The 26443-nt window shown below is 41.8% G+C and overlaps 1 protein-coding gene across 9 annotated transcripts in view; it reads left to right on the top strand.

The window, feature by feature from the left end:
* Nucleotides 1–26443, top strand: part of ANO10 (anoctamin 10) — a 221949-nt gene that overhangs the window by 163266 nt on the left and 32240 nt on the right. For all 9 annotated transcript variants that reach the window (XM_032459083.1, XM_032459084.1, XM_032459085.1 and 6 more), the window contains one exon: nt 12894–13010. In XM_032459083.1, coding sequence (XP_032314974.1) covers nt 12894–13010 — 117 coding nt within the window. The remainder of the gene's footprint in view (nt 1–12893; nt 13011–26443) is intronic.

Raw genomic sequence — 26443 nt, forward strand, 5'->3', positions numbered from 1 at the left:
TGTATTTTTTTTTATTGAAGTATGGTTAGTTACAGTGTGTCAATTTCTGGTGTACAGCATAATGTCCCAGTCATGCATATACATGCATATATTCATTTTCATATTCTTTTTCATTGAATGTTATTACAAGATATTGAATATAGTTCCCTGTGCTATACAGAAGAAATTTGTATTTTTTATCTGTTTTTATATCTAGTGGCTAACATTTGCAAATCTCAGACTCCCAATTTTACATCTTCCCACCTCTTTCCCCTGCTAACCATAAGATTGTTTACTATGCCTACAATTCTGTTTCTGTTTTGTAGCTGAGTTCATTAGTGTCCTATTTTTTTCTTTTTTTAGATTCTGCATATGAGTGATATCATATGGTATTTTTCTTCCTGGCTAACTTCACTTAGAATGACAATCTCCAGGTCTATCCATGTTGCTGCAAATAGCATTATTTTTTACGGCTGAGTAGTATTCCATTGTGTACATATACCATATCTTCTTTATCCAGTCATCTGTCGTTGGACATTTAGGTGTTTCCATGTCTTGGTTATTGTATATAGTGCTGCTGTGAATATTTGGGTACATGTATCTTTTCAAATTAGAGTTCCCTCCAGATATAAGCCCAGGAGTAGGATTGCTGGATCATATGGTAAGTCTATTTTTAGTTTTTTGGGGGGGAACCTCAGTACTGTTTCCTATAGTGGCTGCAACAGGCTACATTCCCACCAGCAGTGTAGGAGGGCTCCCTTTTCTGCACACCCTCTCCAGCATTTATTGTTTGTGAACTTTTGAATGATGGCCATTCTGACTGGTGTGAGGTGTTTCCTCATTGTAGTTTTGATTTGCATTTCTCTGATAACTAGTGATACTGAGCATTTTTTCATGTGCCTATTGGCCATTTGTATGCATTCTTTGGAGAATTGGTTGTTTAGGTCTTCTGCCCATTTTTGGATGGAGTTGTTTGTTTTTTCTTACTGAGTTGTATGAGCTGTTTATATATTCTGGAAATTAAACCTTCGTCAGTTGCATCATTTGCAGATATTTTCTCCCATTCCGTAGGTTGTCATTTTGTTTCGCTTATGGTTTCCTTTGCTGTGCAAAAGCTTATAAATTTAATTAGGTCTCATTTGTTTACTTTTGCTTTTATTTCTATTGCTTGGGTAGACTGCCCTAGGAGAACATTGCTAAGATTATGTCAGAGAATGTTTTGTCTGTGCTCTGTTCTAGGAGGTTTACACCCTGCACATAGATTTCAACTGTCCATTAACCTTTTAAGCCCAACTCCTCATTCACTTAAAATTCACTGATCTTGAGAAATAGGCCAAATGAACAGACCAGAGGCCCAGGCTCTCTGTGATGGTGGTGACTCCCTGTTGCGCCCTGTGTGTGGGTCCTCCATGCACCAGGCGCAGACCCCGGTGGGGAGGGCATGTGCTGGTGTCACGAATGCTGCCCTCCACGACTGCATCACTCAGGGTCTGGCAGTGACCCACTGGCATTAGGGTCTGAAGGCTCCACGAGAAGCCGTCTTGAAACTATTGAGACAAAGGCAAATTTCGTGAAGCTTTCTCATCTTTGAATGAATATTCATATGAATTAATTGGTTAAATAATTAAAGTCTTCAGTCTTTCTGCACATGCTGTACCCAAGGGCAGCACACATCAGCCTGAGGACCAAAGCCTCCCGCTGTCTGTTAATGAAGTGGCGAGGAGACGCAGCCGTGCCTGTTTCTTTGTGTACTGACCATGGTTGTTAGTCACGCCGCAGGGAATGGATGGCAGAGTTGACTAGTTGTGCCAGAGACATGTGGCAGCAAAACCTAAAATATGGCCCTCTAAGAAATTTGCTGATCCCACTCTAGACGAAGAGAATCTGTCTTTTGGTTTCTGTAGAGGAGTAGTGCATGCATATGGGGGGGGGGCAGAGTCACAAAGTCCAAACAGTGTAATAAAGTGAAAAGCAGAAGTCTCCCCCTGCACCGTGCTTTTTCTCACTGCCCAGAGGCGATCCCTGCTAATGATTTCTGGTTTGGGTTCCCCTCTGTAGTCATCATTGTAACTTTAAGAGATGTGCTTCCTTTTCTTGATCTGTCAGCTTAGACAACACCTGTTGCTCTGAAAGAATTATTGAGCCCACTTATGTGACTTCCCACTTTATCCTCTCAATTTTTATTGTAATATTATTTTGTAAATTGTTATAGAACTTGCCTTAGAACTTTCAGAAATTGACTTAATGCATGTGTTTCTGGATTTGTCAACTTTGTCTCTTAATTTTGTCCTCTCCTTGAAGATGAGGCTGTTAACATAATTCATCTTCCCTTGGCTTCTCCTACCCTCTACATCTTCCCGTGTTTGCTGGCTCCTTTGTTTTTCTACCACAAATTATAATTACAATTGGCAATGATTTGTCTCCCAGCTGATTGTAAGAGCAGAAGAATGAACATTTATAATATTATGAATATTATATACTGTTTAACCAAAGAGTGTTACTAAACCTGAAGAGAAGGAAGTATAATCCTAGGATTAACACTTAGCTTCTTAAAAGAGAATCTTCTAAGCATTCAAATCCAAAGGGTCATCCTTTCTCTTAGCCTCTTACAGGATGCTACTGTTTCTCATTTCCCATGTCATCCTGTTAGATTCCGTTTTCATGTTCCTGGACTAACTCCTCAGGTTGTCTTGTTTTTCATATAGCAACACGGGCAGTAAACTTTGAGCTCCGACGTTGTCCTCTGGGGTTAGCTCTGTTGTCTTGGTCATTGTGTTGGTGGTCCTCTGCTGTGTGGCACTCTGTGGTGGTTGGGTTGGTGAGAACGGGAGCTGCCGTGGCTTCCCTCTGCCTGTGTGGGTGTGCAGGTCTGCTCCCTAGAAGGCGTCCCCAGTGATAGGATGTTCTACAGGAGGAGGGTCCCTGGAAGCTTCAGGAGCAGGGAGCAGACTGGGGGATTTGACAGGCCTCACTCTGAGTCGGAAGAACTTGAGTGTCTGTCATCCTGAACAGCAGTAACCCTCCCTCCTTGTTTGGCTTTTCTTGTTGTGGGGGAGGGGTTGTTGCAGTTTTTGGCCTGTGAGTCTTTTATTTTAATTGTGGAAAAAGTACATAATGTACAGTTTACCATCTTAACCATTTTGAAGTGTAAAGTATAGTAGTGTTAACAGTATGCACATTGTGCAACAGATTTTCATCTTGCAAAACTGAAACTCTCTACCCTCTTTTTAAATGAAATGTAATTTCTCTTTATCTGCTTGATAAAATTCTCAAATGAAGGCATCTGGTTCTGGGCTTTTTTTTTTTTTTTTTTAATTACTGTTTCAGTCTCCTTGCTAGTTATGTATCTGTTCAGATTTTATTCATGATTCAGTCTTTGTTGGTTGTATGTTTCTAGGAGTTTATTCATTTTTTTTCTAGGTTATCCAATTTATTGGCATATAATTGTTCATGCTAGTCTCTTATAATTCTTTTTATTTCTGGCATCGGTTATATGTCCTCTTTCATTTCTGATTTTTGTTATTTGAGCCCGCCCTTTTTTTGTTAATCAAGCTAAGAGTTTGTTGAGCTTCTCAAAAAACCAACTCTTAGGTTCACTGATCTTTTTCTATTGCTTTTTATTTTCTGATTTATTTTTCTCTAATCATTATTATCTTTTCTGCTACCTTTGGGTAGCATTTGTTCTTCTTTTTCTAGTTTCTTGAAATATAAGGTTGGGTTGTTGAATTGACATATTTCTTTTTTAATGTAGGTATTTACTACTATAAATGACCTTCTTAGTTCTGCTTTTGCTGAATCCCATAAATGTTGATATTTTCATTTATCTCAAAATATTTTCTAATTTCCCTGTGATTTCTTCTTTGGCCCATTGATTATTCAAGAATGTGCTGTTTAATTTTCACATTTGTTAATTTTTTGGTTTTCCTTCTGCTGTTGATCTCTAGTTTAATTCCATTGTTGTCTAAAAAGATAATTGATATTGTTTCAATCTTCTTAAATTTGTTAAGATTTTTTTTTGGCTTGACAGGTGATCTATCCTAGAGAATATCCCATGTGTGCTGTAGAAGAGCGTGTGTTCTGCTGCTGTTGGGTGCAGCGTTCTGTGTGTGTCTGATAGGCCCAGTTGGTCTGCAGTGCTGTTCAGGTCCTTTATTTCCTTATTGATCTTCTGTCTGGTTACTCTATCCATTATTGAGAGTGAGGTATTTAAGGCTCCTACTATTATTCATTATTGTCTATTTTTTTCCTTCAGTCCTGTCAATTTTTGCTTCATATATGTGGTACTCTGATGGTAGGGGTATATATGTATAACTAGTATATCTTCCTGATGAATTGACCCTTTATCATTATGTAATGTCCTTCTTTGTTTCTTATCTCAGTCTTTTACCTGATATAAGTAGGACCACTTCTGCTCTTTTTTTTTTTTTTTTGGTTACCATTTGCATGGAATATCTTTTTCTATCCTTTCATTTTTATCCTGCATGTGTCCTTACATCTAAAGTGAGTCTCTTATAGATGGCATGTAGTTGGATCTTGTTTTTTTTTTTTTTTTATTCATTCAACCTCTTTATGTCTTTTGATTGGGGAATATAATCTATTTATGTTTAAAGTAATAATACTGATAGTAACAAAATTATTACTGCCATTTTATTCATTTCTGTAGGTCTTACAGTTATTTTGTCCTTTTCCTCTCTGGATGTCTTTTGTGCTTTGTTGATTTTTTGTAGTGACTTGCTTTGATTCCTTTCTCATTTTTCTTTTGTGTATCTTCTATGGGCATTTCTTTGTGGTTACCATGGAGAGTATATAAAGCATCTTATAATAATCTATTTTAAACTGATGAAAACTACAGTCACATGCAAAATATCTATTTTTTTATATCCCCCCATTTGTGTTATTGCTGTCACAAATTATGGCTTTTTATATTTTGTGTTCATTCACATAGCTTTATAGTCATAATTATTTTTATGTGCTTATCCTTTAAATCTTATATCAGAATTAAAAGTAATGTACAGACCACCATAGTTGTATTCTGTATTTGTCCATATATTTACCTTCACCAAAGAGCTTTATATTTTTATATGCTCTTGTGTTGCTGTCTAGTATTCTTTCATTTCAACTTAATGGACTCCCTTTAGCATTTCTGGTAAGGCAGGTAATGGTGATAAATTCCCTTAGCTTTTGTTTATCTTGAAAGGTCTTTATTTTTCTTTTATTTTTGAAGGAAGTTTTGCCAGATATAGTATTCCTGGTTGACAGGTTTTTATTTTCCGCCCTTTGAGTATATCATCTTACTCCCTTCTGGCCTGTATTTTTTCTGCTAAGAACTCTGATAATCTTATGGGACCTCCCTTGTACATGATGTGACAAGTCTTGCTGCTTTCAAGATTCTCTTTGTCCTTTGACAGTTTGATTATAGTTATCTTGGTTTGGGCTTCTTTGGGTTCATCCTACTTGGAGTCTTTTGAGTTTCTTGAATTGAGATGTCCACTTCATTCTTCAGGTTTGGGAAGTTTTCAACCATTATTTCTTCGAATAAGCTCTCTGCCTCTTTCTCTTTCTTCTCTTTCTTAGATTCCCATAATGCATATATTGATGTGCTTGATAGTGTCCCTTAAATACCTTAAGCTTTCTTCATCTTTCTTGATTCTTTTTTCTTTTTGCTCTTCTGACTTAATACTTTCAAATGGCCTGTCTTAGATTTCATGGATTTTCTTTTCCCCTGCTTGAACAAGTTTGATGTTGAACCCATCCAGTGAATGTCTCAATTCTGTTACTGCATTCTTCAGCTCCAGAATTTCTGTTTGGTTCCTTTTTTATAGTTTCTATGTCTTTGTTGAGATTTTCATTTTGCTCATGTGTCATTTTTCTGATTTCAGTTAGTTGTCTGTGTTCTCTTGTAGTTCACTGAGCTTCTTTAGGATGATTGTTTTGCATTCTTTGCCATATAATTCATAGATCTCTGTTTCTTTATGGTCATTTTTTTGAGATTTATTGTTTTCCTTTGATTATACCGTATTTCCCTCTTTGTTCATGTTCCTTGTTATTTTTTGCTGAGATTTGAAAAAGCAGCCGCCTCTTCTGGTCTTTATAGACTAGCTTTCTACAGGCAAAGACCTCCCCCAGTCAACCCAACTAGAGATTCTGGGAATGTCTCAAACCTTTCCTGGGGATGTGTTTTTTCTGGACTTGTGCATGTAGTTTCCCAGTTAAGGAGGTCAGCTGGTTTCTTTTTTAGGAGTTTGTATTCTCTTGCTCCCTCTGGTGTCTGTCTTCAGTACCGCGGGTTCTCTGGTACTTCAACAAGCCTCCCATCTCTCCTTTGTTCTCATTGGCCCCCCAGGCATCCAAAGTATGTAGAATCCTCTCCAGTGCTCTGAGTATATTGAGACAGAAACCAGTTCCTAGGGAAATCCTTGAAAAGTTTGAACATTGGATGTACGTTCCACTCTTCTCTCTCCCCCTTGGAGGAGAAACCACAAGCTGGGTGTTTTCTCCTAATTGTGTTGAGTGTGCCAGCTTGGAGAAAAGTTATCAGAGGAGAAATCCAGCAGCTTTTCTTACTCATTTTAATGCAGCTGTTCTTGGCTTTGGGCTTGCCCAGAATCCTGTACTTCTTAGCTGTTTTCTGGAGTTCTCACAAAGGCTTTTTGGACTGTATATTGTTGTTAAATCAGTGTCTCTGTCAGGGAACAAGGTTTGGGGCTTCCTGTCCTGCCATGTTGCTAATATCACCCTGGCCTCCACGTGTTCAGTAGGAGTCTGGCATGACATTGTGCTCAGCTTCCCTCTTGGCCCCAGCAACCCCACACAAAGAACCCTTCCAGAAGACCACATGCTTTCTTTAAAGGGTAGGTCTTTGGCTCTAGTGCAAGAGTAGAACTTGCAGTCACTATGTTACAAGGTGGCATGAGAAAGTGTTCCTACAGCCCCATCTTTTCTAAAGGCAGTTCTTCCACGCATTCACTTTGGTGCTGACTCCCTGCCCTACTCCTGTCTTTTGTGGGGTTGAATCTGATGTTGGCCTCCCTTGGAGGCTCCTTGGGAGGACCTGCCTTTGTCTCAGGAGATGTGAGCTGCACTTTCCACTCCATAAGTCCTATATTCAGAAGTTTTGGCAAATTCTCTTGTTTTCCAGTCTCATTCTTTTTAGACTGTATCATTCTGTCATTTCAGGGGACCGTGGGGAGGTAGTTGATGTGCATGCTTGAACTACTACCTTAAAATGAAAATCCCTGAGGTTTGTTTTTCCTTAAGTGCTTAATTCTATAATTTTTTAAATCTCAGCTTCATTAATCAATTTTTATTGGCATTTGACTTTTAATTTGTCTGATAATCAGCAGAGGATGCATTTTTTGAAGGAGTCTCTTTTATTCACTGGGCTCTGAATGGAAAAAGGTAATGCAGCCAACATACCACTGTAGAAGTCGAATTAGCTTTTCAGGATTCCAAGAATTCAACTCTCATTTGCATTTTCTGTTTCAAAAGAGACAGGGTTGTGGACACATTGCACAAACACAGCTGCTACTGTCAATCATATCATGAATTTTCTAGTTTTTGTAAAATAAAACAGTTCCACTCACTCTCTGTGCACCTGGCATGAGACTCCCAAGTGTCTGACAGCCCTGCCGTGACCACAGGTGAGCAACACAGTGATGGCAGAGTAGGCAATACTTTACCGCTGGCACCAGAAAACAGTAGCTTCTGCGTGCTTATTTTCTCTGGTCCTGTTCTTTTTCTCTTTTCCAACTGAGACACCCTATAATCATTATTTGAAGCATATCGTTATGGGTAGCCAACTTCTTTGTATTTATTAGTTTCAAAATTCTGCCCATCTCCCACCCCACCCCTCCCTGTTTCTTTCCTCCTTTACACTGTTTAGGATATAATTTTGTGAGTTTCACTTTAAAAGAAGATTGTTGGTGAAGAATCACAATCCTGGCCCACAAGATGTCTTCTCTTTTCATATACTGGCTATGAAAAGCCAGTCCAACTATTCATTTCAAGTGTGTTTTTCTTTAAATCCAAGCAGATTTGTATTTTACCATAGGTTTTCTTTTATTTATGAAAACAAGTAAAAATAGCTAAAATGCCTTTTGCATTTTTTTTTCTCAGTTCAGTTAGCAGAGAGTGGTTCCCAGCCTGGAAACAGATTTTCTGTATGGAAAGTATAAACAAGATTTTTTAAACTGATCTTTTGAAATCGTTCTATAAATGTCATTTAGGTTTCTAGGGTAGACTACAAAAGCTTACTTAACACATCACGATGCTGAACTTGAATTCTGGATCCTGGGTACAAGAACCCAGTAAGAAGGAAGGGGAGTGTGTGTCTGATTTATCCCTTCCTGAGTATTCAGCGTTGGTTCCTCTCTGCTTCTCTTTACCCATCTTCCTTGAGGCTGGTACCCTGTGTTGAAGCTGCAGTGGTGTCTTCCTCACCCCTCTCCCAAGTACTCAAGGTTATTGGGGGTGGAGGGAGTACAGAGAGTGATTGCCAGCACCAGCTAATTAACTTAATTAACTTAATTCTGTGAATGGTGATCATCCTTAACCCTCTGAGGTATATTTTCACTTTTTAAAGATGATGTGCCTTAAGCCAGATGAACCTATAATTGGTGGAATTTCTGAGAGTGTAGCAAAGTCAGTGGGGGGAACCGGTATGACAGAAGATTTTGAGAGATAAGGTGGGAGAAGGCCACTGTCTGAGCAGTCTGGCCCTGCATCCATGCGCTGTGTGTATTTGCAGCGTGGGTGAATCCAAAGTGATTGCTTCCCCCAGTTTCCTGGACTTTCGATTAAAAGGCAGACTCTCTGAGCTGCAACTTGTCTGGTCGGGATTGTTTACTGGGCACGTGGGCAGCGGTGACCAGGTGGGTGAAGAGCCTGGCAGGGCACAGGGAATTCTTTGTTAAGTGTGGAGTGGGATCCCTGTGCTCTTTTGCATATAAGTGTTCTTTCCCAAGTAAATGCATGTCTGTTAAAGACTGAAGATAACGAGATTGCCGAGTGCTGCCATCCAAACAAAATTTCATTGTGAAGATGTTGATGTGTTTTCTCCTAGTCAAGTTAATAAAGTTGGCGTTTTCGTTGTTTTTTGACACTTTTTTCTTTTTTTTGCTGAGGTTTATGATTATCTGTTTTGAGGAAAGGCTATTTATTGATGATTTATGATTAGATCTCTGAAGGAAAAGTGAGAACACTGTGTAATTCTCACATGTCTTTCCTCATGTGAAGCATTGAATTGCATATTCTGAGCAATAAATTTCTTCTAGAATTCTTCTCTTAAGCCTCAAATTAGTGCCCTTACATGCTTTTGTTCCTGGTGGCCAGCCCTCCCTCCTCGACAGGGACAGTGTCAGACCACCTGTTAATGGCCAAGCCCTTGCCTGGCCCGGCGCCCTGCGTCTGGGCCTTGGAACTTCTTCCAGGATCTTCACCTTTGATTCTTTTCTCACTTCCTCCCTGGAAGCATTTCATCATATTTAGGATTTGACCTTTAGAGAACAAACCCCTGGCCAGCCCAGGTCTCCTCCAGCCTCACCTCTCCTTGGCAAGCGGGAGAACCCTGCCGTCAGCCCTTCCCTCCTGTAGCCTGGCTGGCTGGTCTGTTCTCAGCATCCCCCCACCCACAGTCCTGCTTCTGTGGCCCCTCAGCTGAACCCTCCCACCAGGGCCACCAGAAGCCCTCCTGGTGGTTACACCCAAATGTTTCTCCTCAGGCTTCAAGTACTTGGCCTTCAGCACGCACCTCGCCTGGCTCCCTTCTCTCCCCTTGGCTCTGTAATTCTGAGCCTCCTGGGTTTCCACCCAGCCAGCCTGCTCTCCTCAAGCCTGCCTCTGGCTCCGCCCCTCTGCTAGTCACGCCCGTTTTGGTCCCCGCAACCCCCCCCCCAGTTCCATCCTCTGCCATCATCTTGGCTCACCTCATATTTTCTCTCTCGCCTGTTCCCGCGGCTTTATTTGCCGCTCACACGTGGACATCAGTGACTCCCAGATCTCAGCCTCCAGCCCTCCCGTGAACTTGAGACCCCTCTGTCACACTGTGTGACCAAGTCTCTGCTTAGACAATCCATAGACACCGAAAAAACCCAGCCCACACAGGCCCCTGCTCCCATCCAGCTGGCTCCTCATCCTGTGCGAATCCTTCAGTGGGTGCGTCACAGCCTCCTATCCAGTCTTCTGCCGATGAGCCCTCAGGTCATTCCTGGGGCTTCACCCCGCTGCTCTTCCCCGGCTCAGGTCACGCAGCCGACCTGCCTGCTGACTCGTCCACCCTCCCTGCCACAGATGGAGAGATCCGATTGAGTCATTCCCATGTCCGTGCCTTCAGCACCTCCTCACTCCTCAGCCTGGTTACCCGGCTCCTTCGTCACTGGCTCCTAGTTGCTTCTGTGGCCCCCTCTCTTGACCCTCCCCACCCCCTTGAACAGTTGTCCCCTCTCTGAAACACCTCCTCCCCTTCCCCTGCCTAGCTAACTCCTTCTCATCCATCACGTCTCTGCTCAAACTTAACTTCCGTCAGCAAGCCGTCTCTCACCTGTGGAAAGTTGGGGTGCTTGGGATATCTGCCGGCCTGAGCACTCCTGGCCCTTGGATGTAGCCTGGCAGGAACACTTAGGTGTGGTGTCGTGATGGCCACCTCATCTCCCCACCTAGACCGTGAGCCAGGACGCTAGGCATTAATAGAGTGGATGGACACAGTGCTGCTTTCCCGCTGGCTCTCCATGGTGCTGCGAGTCAGCTAAAGAGTGCTGGGCTCTGTGGTTTGTGGGGGGCCTTCAAAGCACATGACCTTAGAGTTGTTCAGTAGGAAATGACAAACTTGAAACAAGTAGATCTACTAGGAACCTATTTTGCAAATATAGTTCAAAAGAAAATGATTTCTCTCCATCTGAGCTTTTGAATGCATTTATTATAGAATGTTTTTAGGAGAATAAACTATGGGGAGCTACTCAAAAGCTTACTGATACATAAGTGTTTTTACCATGTTAAAATGACTTCCTGTTTTAACTAATTGTCTAGTAGATACCAACTTTTTCAATTCAGCAGAGTTTTATGAATATGTCGTGTGGAAACTATGAGCACCAAGGCCGTGGCAGCCTTGCCCAGTCACCCAGGAGCCAGCCGGGTTCCCAGAGAAGGGTCAACACATCTTACAGGACCCTGTGCACAAGGGAATACCTCGGCTGGGCCTTCTTTCTCAGGAATTCCCACCGAGACCCCAGAGAAGAGAAAATGGGGACAGATTAGTTAGGAGAGGTGGAAGGGGGTCAGTGACTGGGTCATGGTGGGGCTCCGGAAACTTGAGGTCTCACGGTTTCTGAAAAATACAGATTTCTTTTCATCTACTAATTTGTTTATTTCTTGTCTAACATTTCCTCTGAAGAAGTTAAATCTTGTATAAAATTACATCTCAGTACTCCATTGGAATGAAATATTGATGCAGGATAGCTTTTTCTGAATTACTCATTTATTCTTTCTAGATAATATTCAAGTTCCTGTTAATTCAATTCACTTAGTTCAGAATTGCAATATATAATGTCATGATCCATGCTGCTTTGTCCTCTTGTTTTCATACTATTGACACCTAGTCAGTGTCTTCCAGTTCCTTCTTCAAACACAGCAGTCACATTGCAGTGAAGACTGCCAGTTCCTGGTCCACTCCAGACCTCTCGTTAGCATCAGGCAGTGCCCGGCCTGCCCTGGGGTTCTGCTGATTTTCAGGTCTTTGTATTGAATTACTGCTTGTTCTGGCATGATGCTAATTTCCTTCATTACTTCATGCTTCTCCCAGGAGATACCCACATGTCATTTATCCTTCCTCATCCTTCCTCCTCCTCTTGAAAATATCACACCAAGGAATTCACTTATTTTTTTTCCAGCTGTTTTCTTTTTCTGTCAATAATTCAGTGTAACATTTCTTAGAGGCTATTCCATCTCCTTCACTGATTTTCACCATGCCTTTCCATGATTTCCTACCTTTAAATTTTATTTTACAGCTTTTAATACTTAGTAATTCATGCTGCCATCAAAGAGGCAACTTTATTCCTATGATCATTCAGATTTCTATGGGTATTGATCCTGGTTACAATTAGAAAAGCATCAAGAGTTGAAGCTGTGCATCTGAGGAGCAGGCTTCCCAGTGGAAGCAACCCTTGTTGGTTTATTTCTGTTCATGCAGAGGAAGAAGCATAATCATAAACCTCGTATTACTGTGTTATAGAGAACCTCTGTGTGATGTTGGCGTAGAAGCGGAATAAAATAGCCGGGATCTGAGTTTCCCATGTGACAGTGGCTGCACTTTATGTGTTATAAAGGATACACTCTACATTTCTGTATACTTTTCCATCCCACAGTATCTGGAATCTGCAGCGTGAGGTAGTATGTTACAGTCAGTCATTTCATCAGTATTTATTAATTATCATTTCATGAAAGAAACTGCACCAGGCACTACTGGGGATACAGAAGATTCAAGGCACCTGCTGTTTAAGGCACATGTACGTTTCATGTAACTCAGCCTCACACACAGCACAAGGGAGGATGCTTTTGGGCAAAGGGAGAATTGACTCTGTAAGTGTTACATGCTGAAATACATTGACGATTAAGACACAGGTAGAAAAAAACATTTTGTGAAAGCCTTTTCAGAATAAACTTTATTTTTCATTGAGAGTAGCATTTTAGGGGAATATCTGATTTTAAAAGAATGAAGTGAAGCAAATCAGTAATTATTGAATGGGCCACATTGGAGTGGATTAGCTCTAACTCATGGACCTGGATGATCTGTGACACATCACAGGCCAGTCATTAGAAGTGACCCAAGATTGAGTAGGATCACAGGGTGCCTAGGTGCTGGCTGGTTTCCTTGCCTGCTGGTCTGACAAGCCCCATCAACGTGCACTCTTTCTTGTTTTCAGCATGCACTCCTGGCTTTTAAGTTCATCCTTGCATTTGCCATACCTGATAAGCCGCGACACATCCAGATGAAACTGGCCAGATTGGAATTTGAATCTCTGGAAGCACTCAAGCAGCAGGTAAGGGCAACTGCCTTGAAACTTCTATATCATAGGGGAAAAAAAAAGAATATTCAAAAGATAAATTGGACAAACTGGGGAAATAATGGCAATGTATAAAAAATGCTTAGTACTTTAGCTCAAAAATATGTTTTATAAATCCATGAAAAAAGAATCCAGTAATCAAGCATATGAAAGGATGACATATGAAGCAATATTCAGCCTCACTCAAAATTAATGTAAATTCAAGCAACAGTGAAATACCATCTTACATCCATTCTGTTGGCAAATGTTGGTGGATAACCTGTCCTGAATGGGTGTGGGGAAATTGGACACTTTTATACAATCTTGGCAGAAGTCTAAATTGTTTCTGCCTTTCTAGAATGCATAAGTCTAAACTATCCTCCAACTCAAAATGACTCTTGCTAAGGAAATGGTTACATCTGCAGCATGTACCAAAATATAGTCATCGAAACATTTTTATCAGCAAAAACCTGGAGATAACTAAATACATTAGTAGGAGTCTGGTTAAATACATTGTGGTATAATACGGTTTCGTGTGATAAAATTCTAGGGACCTATTGTTTAAAAAAAAAAGACGCGTGTGTGTCACTATTTTGTTAAGTGGAAAAAGCAAGATACAGAACAATATGATACCTTTGGGTCAAATTTTAAAGAAAAAGAGGAGGGAAGGGAAGATAAATGGATGAATACTGATCTGGGCATTTGTTTGTCTTGGAAGGACCCCCTGCCCCCTACCCTATCCTGAGTTGCCTTTGAGGAGAGGAATTAAGATTTCTTATTTCACCTCCATTTGGGATTTTCTGACCATGCAGGTGTATTACGTTTTCAAGGTCAACAGGAATTCTTTGGGAGCGGGATCATTTGCCATTTGTTTTCTGTATACTTTTCTGTGTTTAAAACATTAATGTAAGTCAATAAGGAATATTCCACCTTAATGTTGGTAGTTTGAATAATTCCTTAAATTCCCTAATGCCATTTGCAGCAGACACATATGGTAAGTATCTCCTTCTTACATTCACATGCTTCTTTTTTTTTTCTTTTTTTAGAACAAAGATTTAAACATCAGGTGAAATTTTTAGAGTAAAATTTCTTTTTGCATAATCTGTATGGTGCACATGAGATTTGAAGCCATGAATCAAGTGTGGAAACCAAGTTGTAGTATCAGGCAAAGTGGGATTTGTTGTCATTTCCTCAGTAAACCTTGGGTAAGGTCAGGGTGAGACCAAGACCAGAGGACAGGTCTGCAGCCTCCTCAGTTAGCACCCCATTCAATATTTTAAGGAATTTGCTCAGCTCTCTCTTAGAGGAGAGGCTGAGACCACCTGGGTGAGGGGCAGAGAAGTAGGATGAACCGGGAGGTTCCAAATGGCAACTTTTCTTAGATTTGCAAGGAACACGTGGGCACAGACAGTCATGGGGCCGCTATGGTGTTCAGACACTCAACTTACACGTGTCCTCTTTCCGGCATGTATCCTCCCAAGGGTGCCGAGGGAAGTGGGCACTTTGCAGAAGGAGGGCACACCCCCCACCATTTTGAATGCTACTGCGTGCCTCATCCCCAATTAAACCCCACCCCGGGTGACAGAGAACCTTTCAAAGTGGAGGTGCCAGGGCTCAGCCGTGTTCGATTAAAGCACCCCAATTACCCCTCCTCCCCTTAAGAGCTACATTTCCAAAATATATCTAGAAATTTACAGTCAATAACTGTTAATAAAAACATTTACTCTGTTTATATAGTTTTATCATTTATGTATCCATAATAATTGTAATGATCAATCAGTCCTGAAGAATTTTTAAATACTTGTAGTGGGGTTTCTAGTCACAGGAACTTTTAAAGGCTTTTTAAGTTTCAATTTGGGGCATAAAATTATTGCAGCAAAGTATAAGCAAATGATTGATAAAGACTTCCAAGCAAAAAAAAAAATTAGGATCAGCTTCTTTGGGAGAAGTGGAAATAAAATATTATTTCAAAGAGGGGAAAAAAGGACAAACAAAATTTTTCCAGTTAATTAAGAGCATGTTTGTGTATTTTTGAATGAGTGATGGTGGGTATCATATCAGTACAGTGTTTAGCGTCTCTTGGATATCTTTAAAAGAGTGTCCTTATAGTTTATTTTTAAGTGTGTTTACAGTATACTAGGAAATACGTTTTGCCACTATTTAATTTATGATGAAAATTTTAGATGTCAACTTAAAATTGTGAGGGAGAGAGGGTCCTTAGTATCCAAAATTTTTAGGGGTTATGTAAGCAAAAAAAAAAAATTTAATTGTACAGCATTGTCTCTGGAAGAGTTTTGGTAAATCAGTTTCTCCACTGATTACATTTCTGGAAGTGAGGTTTTATTGCCTGGGGCAGGCAGCTCCCTGGCTGGCCATGTGCACACTCCAGGTCAAGGTGAGATCTTGCTTCGGGTTAAGTAAAGCTTTCCTCTCTCTCAGAATTTCACGCTGCCATGCATTTGTCTAAAAAGCAAAGGGTCTTTCTTGATGTTGGATGTGATTGCCATGTCTCGTGTTACTAAATATGTTTACCTAAAAGTCCCACTTCAGAGCTGTCGCATTTGCTTTTGAGGGACTCGTGGATGTTAGTGTTTCCTGTGGACAAGACTAAATAAGCTCCCAGTAGTCTCAGCTCCTGGATCCTCATGTCTTCAGATACGCCCTACCAGACAGTACAGCAGAGTTCAGAGTCAGAGGCGGTTTTGTTGACACTGATCCTTTATTGAGAAATGAAACATTAACTGAATTCTATTTTATATTATTTAAAAAGAAAAAAAAATCGAAGTGGCTTTAAGTTTCTCTGGGGTGTCTTCTGCTGAGGACATAGATGTGGTTCTGATTAATACCACCTGCTAAGAAAATGTGATTATTTGGTGCTAATGTTGTTGTTAAGGGTCTGGAGAGACAGAGATGTCCAGTAGGTTTTGACTCAATATAACTGCCCCCAAAGAGAATGTTCCTAGTTTGCACTAAAGGTGGCAAATTCATGCACATGCAGCTCCAGCGTCTCGGATCCGTCAAGTAGGCGGGTGGCCATGATGAGTACCTGTGGCTTCCCAGGGCCAGAAAAGTGTTCCTCCCTCCACCTGATGCCACTGCCTGCGAAAGGTCTAAACAGTCCTGGGTATGGAAGGTCACCCATTTTGCGCTTTTTAAAAACTCACATTCACTGGCATGAATTTGAAAATCACTGACATTCAGTTTACTTGTTCAACTAGTGCCATTTCGAGGATATAGAATTTTTTCTTTCTTTTTTTTCCCACTCTGACATTTAACTATCTGCTGTTTATTTATTTTACTTTTTAGTTTATTTTTATTTTTTGTGGGGGAGGAAGGTAATTTGGTTAATTTATTTATTTTATTTACTTTTGGAGGAGGTACTGGAGGTTGAACCCAGGACCCCATGCATGCTAAGCATGCGCTCTACCACTTGAGCTGTCCCATCCCCCCAACTATCTCCTTTTTAAACAAGTGGAGCCGCGCATGACTGAGCTTTTCCCATGTGCCAGAGGCAGAGAGAGCTTCTGCCTTGTCTTCTGGTCAGTTGGTGAGCCCCGATCAAAAATGGACGTACTGAAAACATACTGAGGAAAAAAAATCTCGTTAATGCCTAGCCTGTCCCCAGATCTTTTACTGTTAAGTGACCAGAAATTGACAACAAACTTGTCAGTAGAAATTATTACTCATACTATGGTAGTATGTTTAACTTATATTTGAATTGCTACTTTTCAACTCAGTCCCCATTTTATGGACAAAACATGATGGAGAAATTTAAGTCAGTGGGCAATTCTTAAATTGGGCTGTGCGTCTTAAAAGTAGAAGTTTGCAAAAATGCATGTGGCTAGGCTCCACACCAGGAAGATGCTGAGCCCCTAAATCTCAGGTGGGGCCCAGATACCTACACTTAAAAACCCTGGCTGTTGCCCCATGCCTCTGCCCCGAGGCCCCCAGCCCCCAGCAAAGCTGGGTCCCAAGCAGGGATTAGCTGAACACTGAGAACCAGCAAGTTGTGGGCTGTCTTCTGCCACCGGGAATGAGTCCGGTAGCATCTTTGCACCTCCGTTTTTTGTTTTAAAAAATGAAAGGTTGGACTGCAGAGTCTGTGGGAAGGCCCGGAAATGTGCACTGTTTAGCCAGCACTCCAGTGATTCTAACACGGGAGCAGTGGACCCCTTAGGGGATGTGCTCAGGGGGTTCCGGTGACGCCTCCAGCTTCTGGTGAGGGGCAGTGGTGAGCGTGGGAAGGAACAGGGAAAGAAAAGGTACCCAGAGCAGTTCTTTTTTGGTGTCAGATAAGGAACTGTGGCGTTTCTAAATATATAAGCAAATGAGATGTACCTGAAGGTGAGAGGCGAACTGGGGAAAATAAAGTTGTTTGCTTTGCAAAGGGCATTTTCAAATGATTAAACTTCAGTTGCTGAGACCTTTCCGAAGAATTCCAGACAGTAAATATCATCCTAGCTGATGCCCTTTTATTTCTTTTCAAATTGATGTATTCAGCTCTGAGTCACTTTAGGATCCAGTTAAAAATAGAAAGGAGCCCTATCCAGGTACCATTTGCTCGCTGGATGGCCTTGTGTACAAGGACACAGCATCCTCAGAACGGTCGCCTCTCGGGAGCCGGGCGCCCGCAGAGCCAGGGAGCCCATCCAAATGGAGCCTTTGAGAAAGAGAACAGCCTTGGAAATCAGTCAAAAGAGCAGATGAGACTTTAAGAAGACACCACAACGCTAATTATGGCCCCCAAGGGCTTCAAATCAAATAAGAGGCCCTTGACCGGCAGGCCAGCTGGGTCAGCCTGCATTAAGTGATGCCGATTTTCTAGGGTTAAGTATATTTAATCCATTTCCAACATTTCCCAAGAGCCTCTGAACTTTTCTTTCTATGAATCTGTGCTCTGAGTTACGGTGTGTATATATATACATGCCTTTTTAATGGAAAGTTAAGTTTCGCAGCATCGAGTGAGGGTACTGAAGTGTTTGTTGACTGTGTGATCTGTGTTGACCTGCCGACATCTGGTTCTGAATGAAATGTTGAGTGCGGAGGAAGAATTGGCTTCCGAGAAGGCCAGTGGCAGGAAGTGCCAGAGCCTCGGTCCTTGGGGAGGGGCTTGTTCATGTCCCAGGGCTGCAGGTCATCCCCGGTCCAGTAAGCTCGAGGTCAAGGTAAACTGAAGTCTCCAGTGTGTCAAGAGTTCGAGCGGCCCTCTGAGCTGGCTTTCCCCTTCCTCTTGTGTCAGGAGTCTGTCTCACAGTCCTGTGCAGCCTCAGGGCAAGTGGCTTGACCCTCCTGTTTCACAGTCTGCCCAAACTGTGCCCAGTGAGGCAGGCCAAGCGAGGCTGCAGGGACACAGTGTAGGACATGCAGCGTGAAGCGGGGTGGTGGGAGGCCAGGGGAGAGATGAGTCTGGTGATGGAGGAGAACCATCTCATGCTTGGCTGACCTGCATCACTGGGCAGAAGGGCAGGGAATTATGGGGTAAAACAGTACCATCAAACCAGATTGGCTGACAAGTCAGAACTCCACCTTTGCAGCAGCCCTACCTGTTTTCATGACCCGAATGCAACCAGGCAGTGAACAGGTGGCGTGCACTGGGAGGGCACGTGAGCCAGGCACCCTTCTCAGACTTCTGTGTGTGCCTAAGAAGGTTCTCAGGTGGGGGCTGTTAGCCATTTGCACTTGATTTTTCACACAATAGATTTCTCTCCAAGTCATAAATGATGGCTTTCTTCAGAGTGATTACTGCTCTAACAGATTTTGGCTCCTAGGCACCTTTGTGGTCCCCTTTGCTGTCACTGCCCCTCTTACTTTGGGGTCTAGCAGGATTGCAATGCTCATGGATTCCCAAGCACCCCTGCTGTTTCATAACCCTGACCACCCGTGCCCCTCCCCTCCGCTGTCAGCTGCTCAGACCCTCCTTCCTCCAGAGAGCCTCGTCTGCTGTGTGACAGAGGGCCGTGGTGCCCATTCCTGTGTCTCTGCCTCTCTACCCTTGGCCATGTGATGCTTCCTTACCCTGAGCGCCCTCACCCAGCACAGGGTCCAACGCCCAGTGGACTCTGACTAAATCTCCACTTAATCAGACTGAGTCTGTTGACTCATACATAGTTCAGAAGCTAATATATTAAGTAAATGACAGATGATGTCCTCGGACCAAAAAAAAAAAAAAAGAAGAATCTTAAAATAGGTACTCTGGCAAAAATGGAAACAGTTAGGTCATATGTCTTTCTGGGATCACTAGGGAAGGGAATACATTCTGAGGAATTACATGTGAGCACTTTAGAAGGACTCCACACCTATCCTTGATAAAGTGCAAATCCTTTTTTATCCCCCCCAAAAAGACTGATTGTGATTGATATCAGTAAAAAGTGTGGCTCCCAAAAGGCCATAAAATAACCCCAAATCTAGCCAGAGAGGATTCCAAAGTAGTTTGTACTTTGCACAAATTTAGACTCTGAAACAGTCCTGTCCTTACTACTGTTGGGGAGGTTTTCTGTTTTGTTTTTTCTCTGCATTTTCTGTTCCCACTAGAAAAATAACGCTTTAAAGTGCAGGGAGGCATCCAGACATTAGGATGCTTCGCTAAAGCTCTCGAAAGCCTCTGATCATTTTTGTCTCGCCTAGTAAACAGTCTCTATAAATTGTCCTTGTCTCATTCCCCTGGTCTTGTAAGCAAAATTTGTAAATCCTAATTATTCCCCCAGATGTAGGAAACATGACCAAATCAGAACCAGATTTATTTTTACTTGTGGAAATTACTGAATAGGCCGTGAAACAGAGTAGAATTTAGCATTTTCCTAGTTACATATGAGCAGATGAGAAACAGTGTGGGTGGAAGGGGCCAGGAAGCAGAGGTCCTTCCACAGAGAAGGGCCTTGGGCTCACTGTGCTGTGGATGTGACACCCTGTGCTTCGGACCGTGTATACATATGTCATTAAAATTTGTCCGTATTTATAAAGAAAAAAATTCACCCTCTAATAAATTGTCCTAGAGATTTCAGAATGCTTAAAACCATGTATTTAAAAAGAAAAGAAAGATATATTCTGGTAAGATATTAAAAGTTCTAAGAGTTCCAGTTTCAGATTCTATACTAGATTTGTCATTACATTGCCTTGAGAGCTGACATGTGTAACAGCAGATCTTCCTTCGCCAGATAAATGCTATTAGATATGCATCTATTTACTTTTTTTTAACCAAATGTTCCAGGATATTAAAACACTAAATTATTGGCTTCATCAAGGTCAAAGATAATTGTCTGTGACTACCAGACTAGAAGCTTCTTAGGGACAGGATTATCCAGACACAGAATTTGTTGAATGAATGAACATGTTGAATGAATGAGTTAGTAATTAGATAATGGGTTAAAGCCCCATCCCTTTGTGCCTTTCTCTGTTACCAGATTTTAGTCCATTGACTTTGGAATTGTCCTCTGTGTGTTAGATTTGGGATTCAGGAAACCATCACTGAGTACTTACCATGTCAGGGAGCCACAGAGTTTTTTAAAAATTACTTTGCTTTTTAATTACTACTAAACTGTTAAAATAGAACATCTCTTATTTAATATAATAAATTATATTATTTTTCATATATTTCCAATGCTTCAGAACCTCCGGGATATGATTGAATATTGTATTGTGCAATGTATGTAAACCTAAGAGATTAGGCTGAAATATAGTGACGAATAGACTAGGAAATTTAGCATTTAAGGTAAATCCCTAAGAACAGCACATATAGTGATTTGCTTCTTTTTCCTAACAATAGAATGCAGAAAATAAGAAATGTTTGGATTTAAGAACCTCTTGAAATACTAAATAATCACTATTAATAATGGCTCTACGAATATAAATAGTAAATTATGCTAAATTTATGATAATAATTAAAATACAGATATTAAAATTCATTAACAAATATTAAGTACATGCTGTGATCAAAGCACAAAAACATAAGGTGTGAGAAATTTCTTGCATCATACAATTGTCAAGTGTTAGAGTTGGAAAGCTCTGTAGAAAAGATCCTGTCCTAAATACTGATTGTATAGACTAAGGAAAAGGTCATTAGCTGTGGTTGTCAGCTTCCAAAGTGGTCTCCAGTGATTCTCCTAGGATATATTCCCTGTGGAGTCCCATCCCACCTTCTGTCTTGGTTTATCTGCAGAAATGTTGGTATGTCTCATCTGAGCCTGTTTCATAAAAACATTATGGCTTCTGCTTTCTTCTCCCTGTTGGATCACTTGTTCTTGGGAAGTTAGCTGCCATGTTGTGAGGACACTCAGGAGAGGACATGACTACTGGTTGGCCAGAGAGGTGGACTTGGGCCATTGTAGGCTCCTCAACCCCTCCCCTGTCCTTAGAATGTATGTTTTGCCCACTATTCCCACACTAGGAGATGTTTCAAGGATGCAGCCTTGAGGGTGTAATATGTTGTTGAGACTGGCTTGTGCGTGTCACTGAATCCAGTTAAGACCTCTATATAAACTGGTAAGGTTCTGGTGGGCAGGTGCAGAGATCTGCTTGTCTTCCAACTGCCCAAGACCAGCCTTATATGTAAGTTCCCTTGTCTATTAAAACTGCCCCCTACCAATCTGGAGAGGCCCGCCCCTTTCTTCAGTCTTTCCTTGCCCTCTGTGCAAGGGGGCCAGTTTCGAATTTCACCTGAGGAACTCTTAAGTTTGCAAACGAATGCTCAAGCAATGAATGGAGAGGCCCACATGGTGAGGAGCATGACCTATGTCCGACAGCCATGTGAATGAACCGTCTTGGAAGCAGATTCTCTCATCCAGGGGTTGGCAGACTTTTTCTATAGAGTCAGATAGTAAATATTTCAGGCATGTGGGCCATTCAGTCTCTGGTGCAACTGCTCAGTCTTGCTGTTGTAGTGCAAAAGTGGCCTTAGGCCGTATGTAAATGAAAAGGAGAGGCTGTGTTCCAATAAAACTTTACAAAAACAGGCAGTGGGCCAGATTTGGCCTATGGACCATAGTTTGTCATCCCCTCCATCTGGTCTCGGTCAAGCCTACAGATGACTGCAGTCCCTGCCTGAGTTCTGACTGCAGCTTCTTGAGAGGCCCTGAGCCAGAGTCACCCAGCTGCTTCCAAATTCCTGACAGTAATAAATGCTTATTGTTTTAAGTTAAATTTGGGGGTAATTTGTTACACAGTAGTAGATAGCTAATGCAGTAATAGGTAACTAATCCAGGAAAGGAGGCTGGCTGACACATGAACCAAGTTGGACTATGAGCTGATAAGTGAGGAAGCTTGGTAGTGGGTACATACATGGAGGCTCACCTATATTATTCTCTCTACTTTTGTGTAATAAAAGACTACAAGGGGGAAAAACACACACAGAGAAAACGAAACTGTTTAGGCATCTAAAATCAGAGGATCAATAAACCCAAAGCCCAGGCTGCCCACCCAGGTCTCTGGCCCTGAAGCCCTGTGTTCTCTTGGCCGCCGCCTCCTGCATAAAGAGCAACTAGCGAAGATTGTGCTATTCGCCTGCATTTTCCCATCAGTTCTTTACTGCCTCAGTACCTCCAACTTAACCTTTGATACCATTGCTGTTCTTGAACCATCTTTGAGACTTTTTTACTTCTTTATACCTGTTTATATTGTAGACGGTAAAATTAGTCATTACTGAGAGATGGAGCCTTGTTCAGAGATGTACAACGTCCAGCCTGAGTGTGGCCCGGAATATACTACTACTCACAATTTACATTCTTACTGAACTTAGCTGTCAACCGAGCACTAGCAAATCCATTATCTTAATGGCTCCTAACACAGCCTGGGAGGACAGGCCGGCAGATTTCACTATAGCAGTTTATAGATGAGGAAACAGAAACTCGGAAGTTTAAATGGTCAGACAAATAAAATTCAGCTGGGCCCCAAATCTGGCTTCTGGTCCAGTGTTCTTTCTTCCTCCTTATACTACCTTTCTCGTGCTTGAGGAGAAACAGATAGAATTTAACATCAAATAAAATGAAGCCACAAAGTGACAATAAATGTGCAAGGGCACAATGCTTGGCGCATAGTAGGTCCTCAAACACTGAGTTTACCTTCCCTTTAGAATCCCTTTGAAATTGGAAATCACCCTGGCGGGGTTTCAATTGGCAGTATGAGTAACTTAATGTGTTAATTGTTACGTCCATGAAATGGATATTTGAAATATCTTGTCTTTTGATTTGTTGCATCGATCCCCAAAGTGGTTCATGTATTGGATTCAGAGACTGAGTCTGGATTATTCTGCTCCTGTAGTTCCCCAGGATAATCAGGAAAAAAGATTTATTGTTGGCTTTTTGAACATCTCATGCTCTCTGCACATTTAACCAGATGTCCTTGGTGATGACATTTACAAATGAGATGAAATTTTATGAATAGTTGAAGAAAATGGTGGGAGAGAAAGAGCAGAATACTAGGCCTGGTAAAATGCCATTGAAGGATGAGATTCCATTCAAATTCAAAAGAACATCATCTCTTTCCTTTTCAAAAATCTATTTAATGTTGTGTTTTTCTATCGTGAACGTGTGATTCGGAGGAAATTAATTTTTCCCTCATAAATTTTTGAGTTGTAATTTTTTCTTCTTTTTTCCTTTCTTTCTCTTTTCTTTCTCTTCTTTCCTCTCTTTTCTCTTTTCTTTTCTCTTTCTTTCTTTCTTTCTTTTTTTCTTTTCTTTTCTTTTGGTGGCAGTCCTTTTCGATACAGTCTGCAAGGCAGTTATTATGTGCCAGGTAACTTTGTTATCACGGCTATAATTTTAAATTCTTGATCTCACCCTCCTCCCCCAAAACTAATTTGGGGGGAAAAAAATCTCCTATTTGTTATTTGAAAAAAAATTGGCTCTTAAGATTCTCTCCAGTTCTTCATTCAAGTTGCTTCAGGCAGTGTTCCTGTGGGTAGATTTGCAGGCTCTTTTGTTTGAATTGTCTTGGAAAAAAATGAGAGGCATATTTTTAATTTGCAAGTCTGGTTTAAGTCACAGGCCTGAGAGAAAGTGAACTGCCAACTGTCTGGGAAATGCAGCTCCAATATCCTCTACTTTCACATGTGATAAACACTGTTTTGATTAGAGACAGAATACATCCAGGTTGCTTTTTTTTTTGACTTCTTGGACTATTGGGTTCACTTTTTCTTCAGGGTGTTGTAGAAAACCATTTGCAAAAACAGCAATCTGGGTTATTTAAACTTTATTCGGGATAGCCGTGCACAAATCATTTCTGTGAAAATGATGTGTGATTAAACAGTTTCAATTGGAGAAACTTGCTAAGGAATTGTCATTTTTATTCCCAGCCTGTACCAAAACATTGGCCTTCAATGGAGCATTTAGATTCTCCGAGGATGTAAAAGGTGTCAGGAGCTGGATGGGTGATTTGTGTGCCTTGGATGTTAAGAGAATGGCTTTAAGGTCAGGTGAACATGTCTCAGGAATCCCAGCTTCACCATTACTAAGTAACCATGGGCAAGTTACCAAACTTCTCTGGGCCTCAGTTTCATCCTCTGAAAATGGGCAGAATGACAGGAACAACCAACCACATGGTTGTGAGCAAGTTGTAGACGCTGGCCCAAGCCAGCAACTCGAGGTCTGTGGCTTTTCTACTATTTTCCACCATAGATCAAATGGTATAAATAACAGAATTCTCAACTGAGTGTGGCGAAGAACCTCTTGACCATTAGAAAATAAAATCCTCCTTTTTAATGTTCCATCTGCGGAGAACTTGCAGAAGAGGAGGAAGCACCAACTTTGGAGATTTACCCACTTCTTGGCAGTGAGCAGGCCCAGATCGCTCCCAGCTCCATGATTCCTGAAAAATAGTTGCTCCCCAGCTATATTTTAACCCCAACAGGTCACCTTGAAATGATAGTCAGTTGAAACTAATGTGGATTTCAGGTGAATTCTGGAAACAAAGCGTGGTAGCAGGTCACTGTACAGTGGGCTTCCTTCAGAAATCTCAAGGGGGCTCTCATTACGTAGTTCTTCTTGTGCTTATGTCTGGAAGGATAAGTCTCTGCTCTTTTGGGGGCAGAATTCACTGTGTAGTAGATGTGGAATCAATTAGAGCCTAGAGCTTCTAATAAGAATGATGGCATTAGTTCAGCACCATAGAACTGAGCTCCAAGGATAGGATTCTATAGGATCTTTGCAAGTCAACCACTATTTTCCTTTCTTTTGCTCCCTCCTCCCCACTCCCCATCTTCATCTCTTCTCCTTCTCCTCCTTCTTCTTCTTCCTTTTTTTTTTTTTTTTTTTTTTTTTTTTTTTTTTTTGCAAGAAAGGAAAAGGACTTAGTTAGGCACAGAGAAGCTATTCTTTGAATTTGATATTTGATGTTGTCCAGATGCCCCCCTTTTGACCTCTTTCTTTGCTCTGGGGTTACTATTGGCATTTGCATTTTTTGCTCCATTTCCTCTTAGATTATCCTGCTTTTCCTTCTGTTTATCTTTGCGGCTCCTCGTGCATCCTTTTTTTATTCAGCTGGTTTTGTCTTCCAACCGTCAAAGCACTTGGTCTCAAACCCTTCCTGGGGGTGGCCACAGCCCGGAGGCCTGTGCTCCCAGCCAGCGTTCCCTTTTGGGGAGCTCTGTTGGAAGATACCCTCCCTCACAAAGGCTGGCCTCTCTGAATGGCAGGGGGCCTGGGGGTTGGGGGCCCTCAGAGCCCTCCCACCTCAGCTGCCGGTGGCCGTCACTGGCCACGCGTGCTCGGCCAAGCCCTCCTCCTGCAGCTCATCCGTGTTGGGCCGGGGAGGCACACAGGCTGGAAGAGCAGGTGAGGTGCAAATGGATCTGACTCAGACTCTGCCGTTAGGATGCAGCCCTGCAGCCAGTTCCACTCACTGTTCTCTGAAGAAACCTCTGTTGATGGTCACAAACAGATTCACTTTTAAATGTTGCCACACGAGATGGCAAACAAGGAACCAAAAAGTGCGTGTGTTCTTGGGGAGAGAAGACTCTCTGTCCATCTGCTCCCGTGTCCTCTTTTATAGACACACATGGGTAGAGAGAAGGAGAAAGTAGGATGAGAAGAAACAAGAAACGAAAAGTTGAGCGTTTAAGAGCACCAACAGAAGTTGCCTCCTGCCATTTGCAGATTGTTGTATTCACAAGTACAGGCTTTTTTTTTTAACGGCTCTACCACAGTGAAGATTTTGTTTGAGATCATAGGGCACATAATATTCATCATTCAAACAAGGCAGAGAATAAAGACAATTGTTTGCTATTTGTATGGTATCTTTCATTTGATCAAAAGAGTACTCTTTCCATGACCGAGAAGTGATGCCCAGCCAGCGCTGTGGGATGAGCGGTCCATTCAGAGCGCTGGAGTGCACTCTAGAACAGGCTGGCGAGCAGGACGGGGCTTGGAAGCAGCTGGTCTGATGCTCGGGAGATGGACTGTTCCCAGCCACTGTTTGTGGTCATACCAGGGACGGTGGGAAAC

The sequence above is a fragment of the Camelus ferus genome, chromosome 17, assembly GCF_009834535.1.
Source record: "Camelus ferus isolate YT-003-E chromosome 17, BCGSAC_Cfer_1.0, whole genome shotgun sequence".
NCBI classification, from domain to species: domain Eukaryota; kingdom Metazoa; phylum Chordata; class Mammalia; order Artiodactyla; family Camelidae; genus Camelus; species Camelus ferus.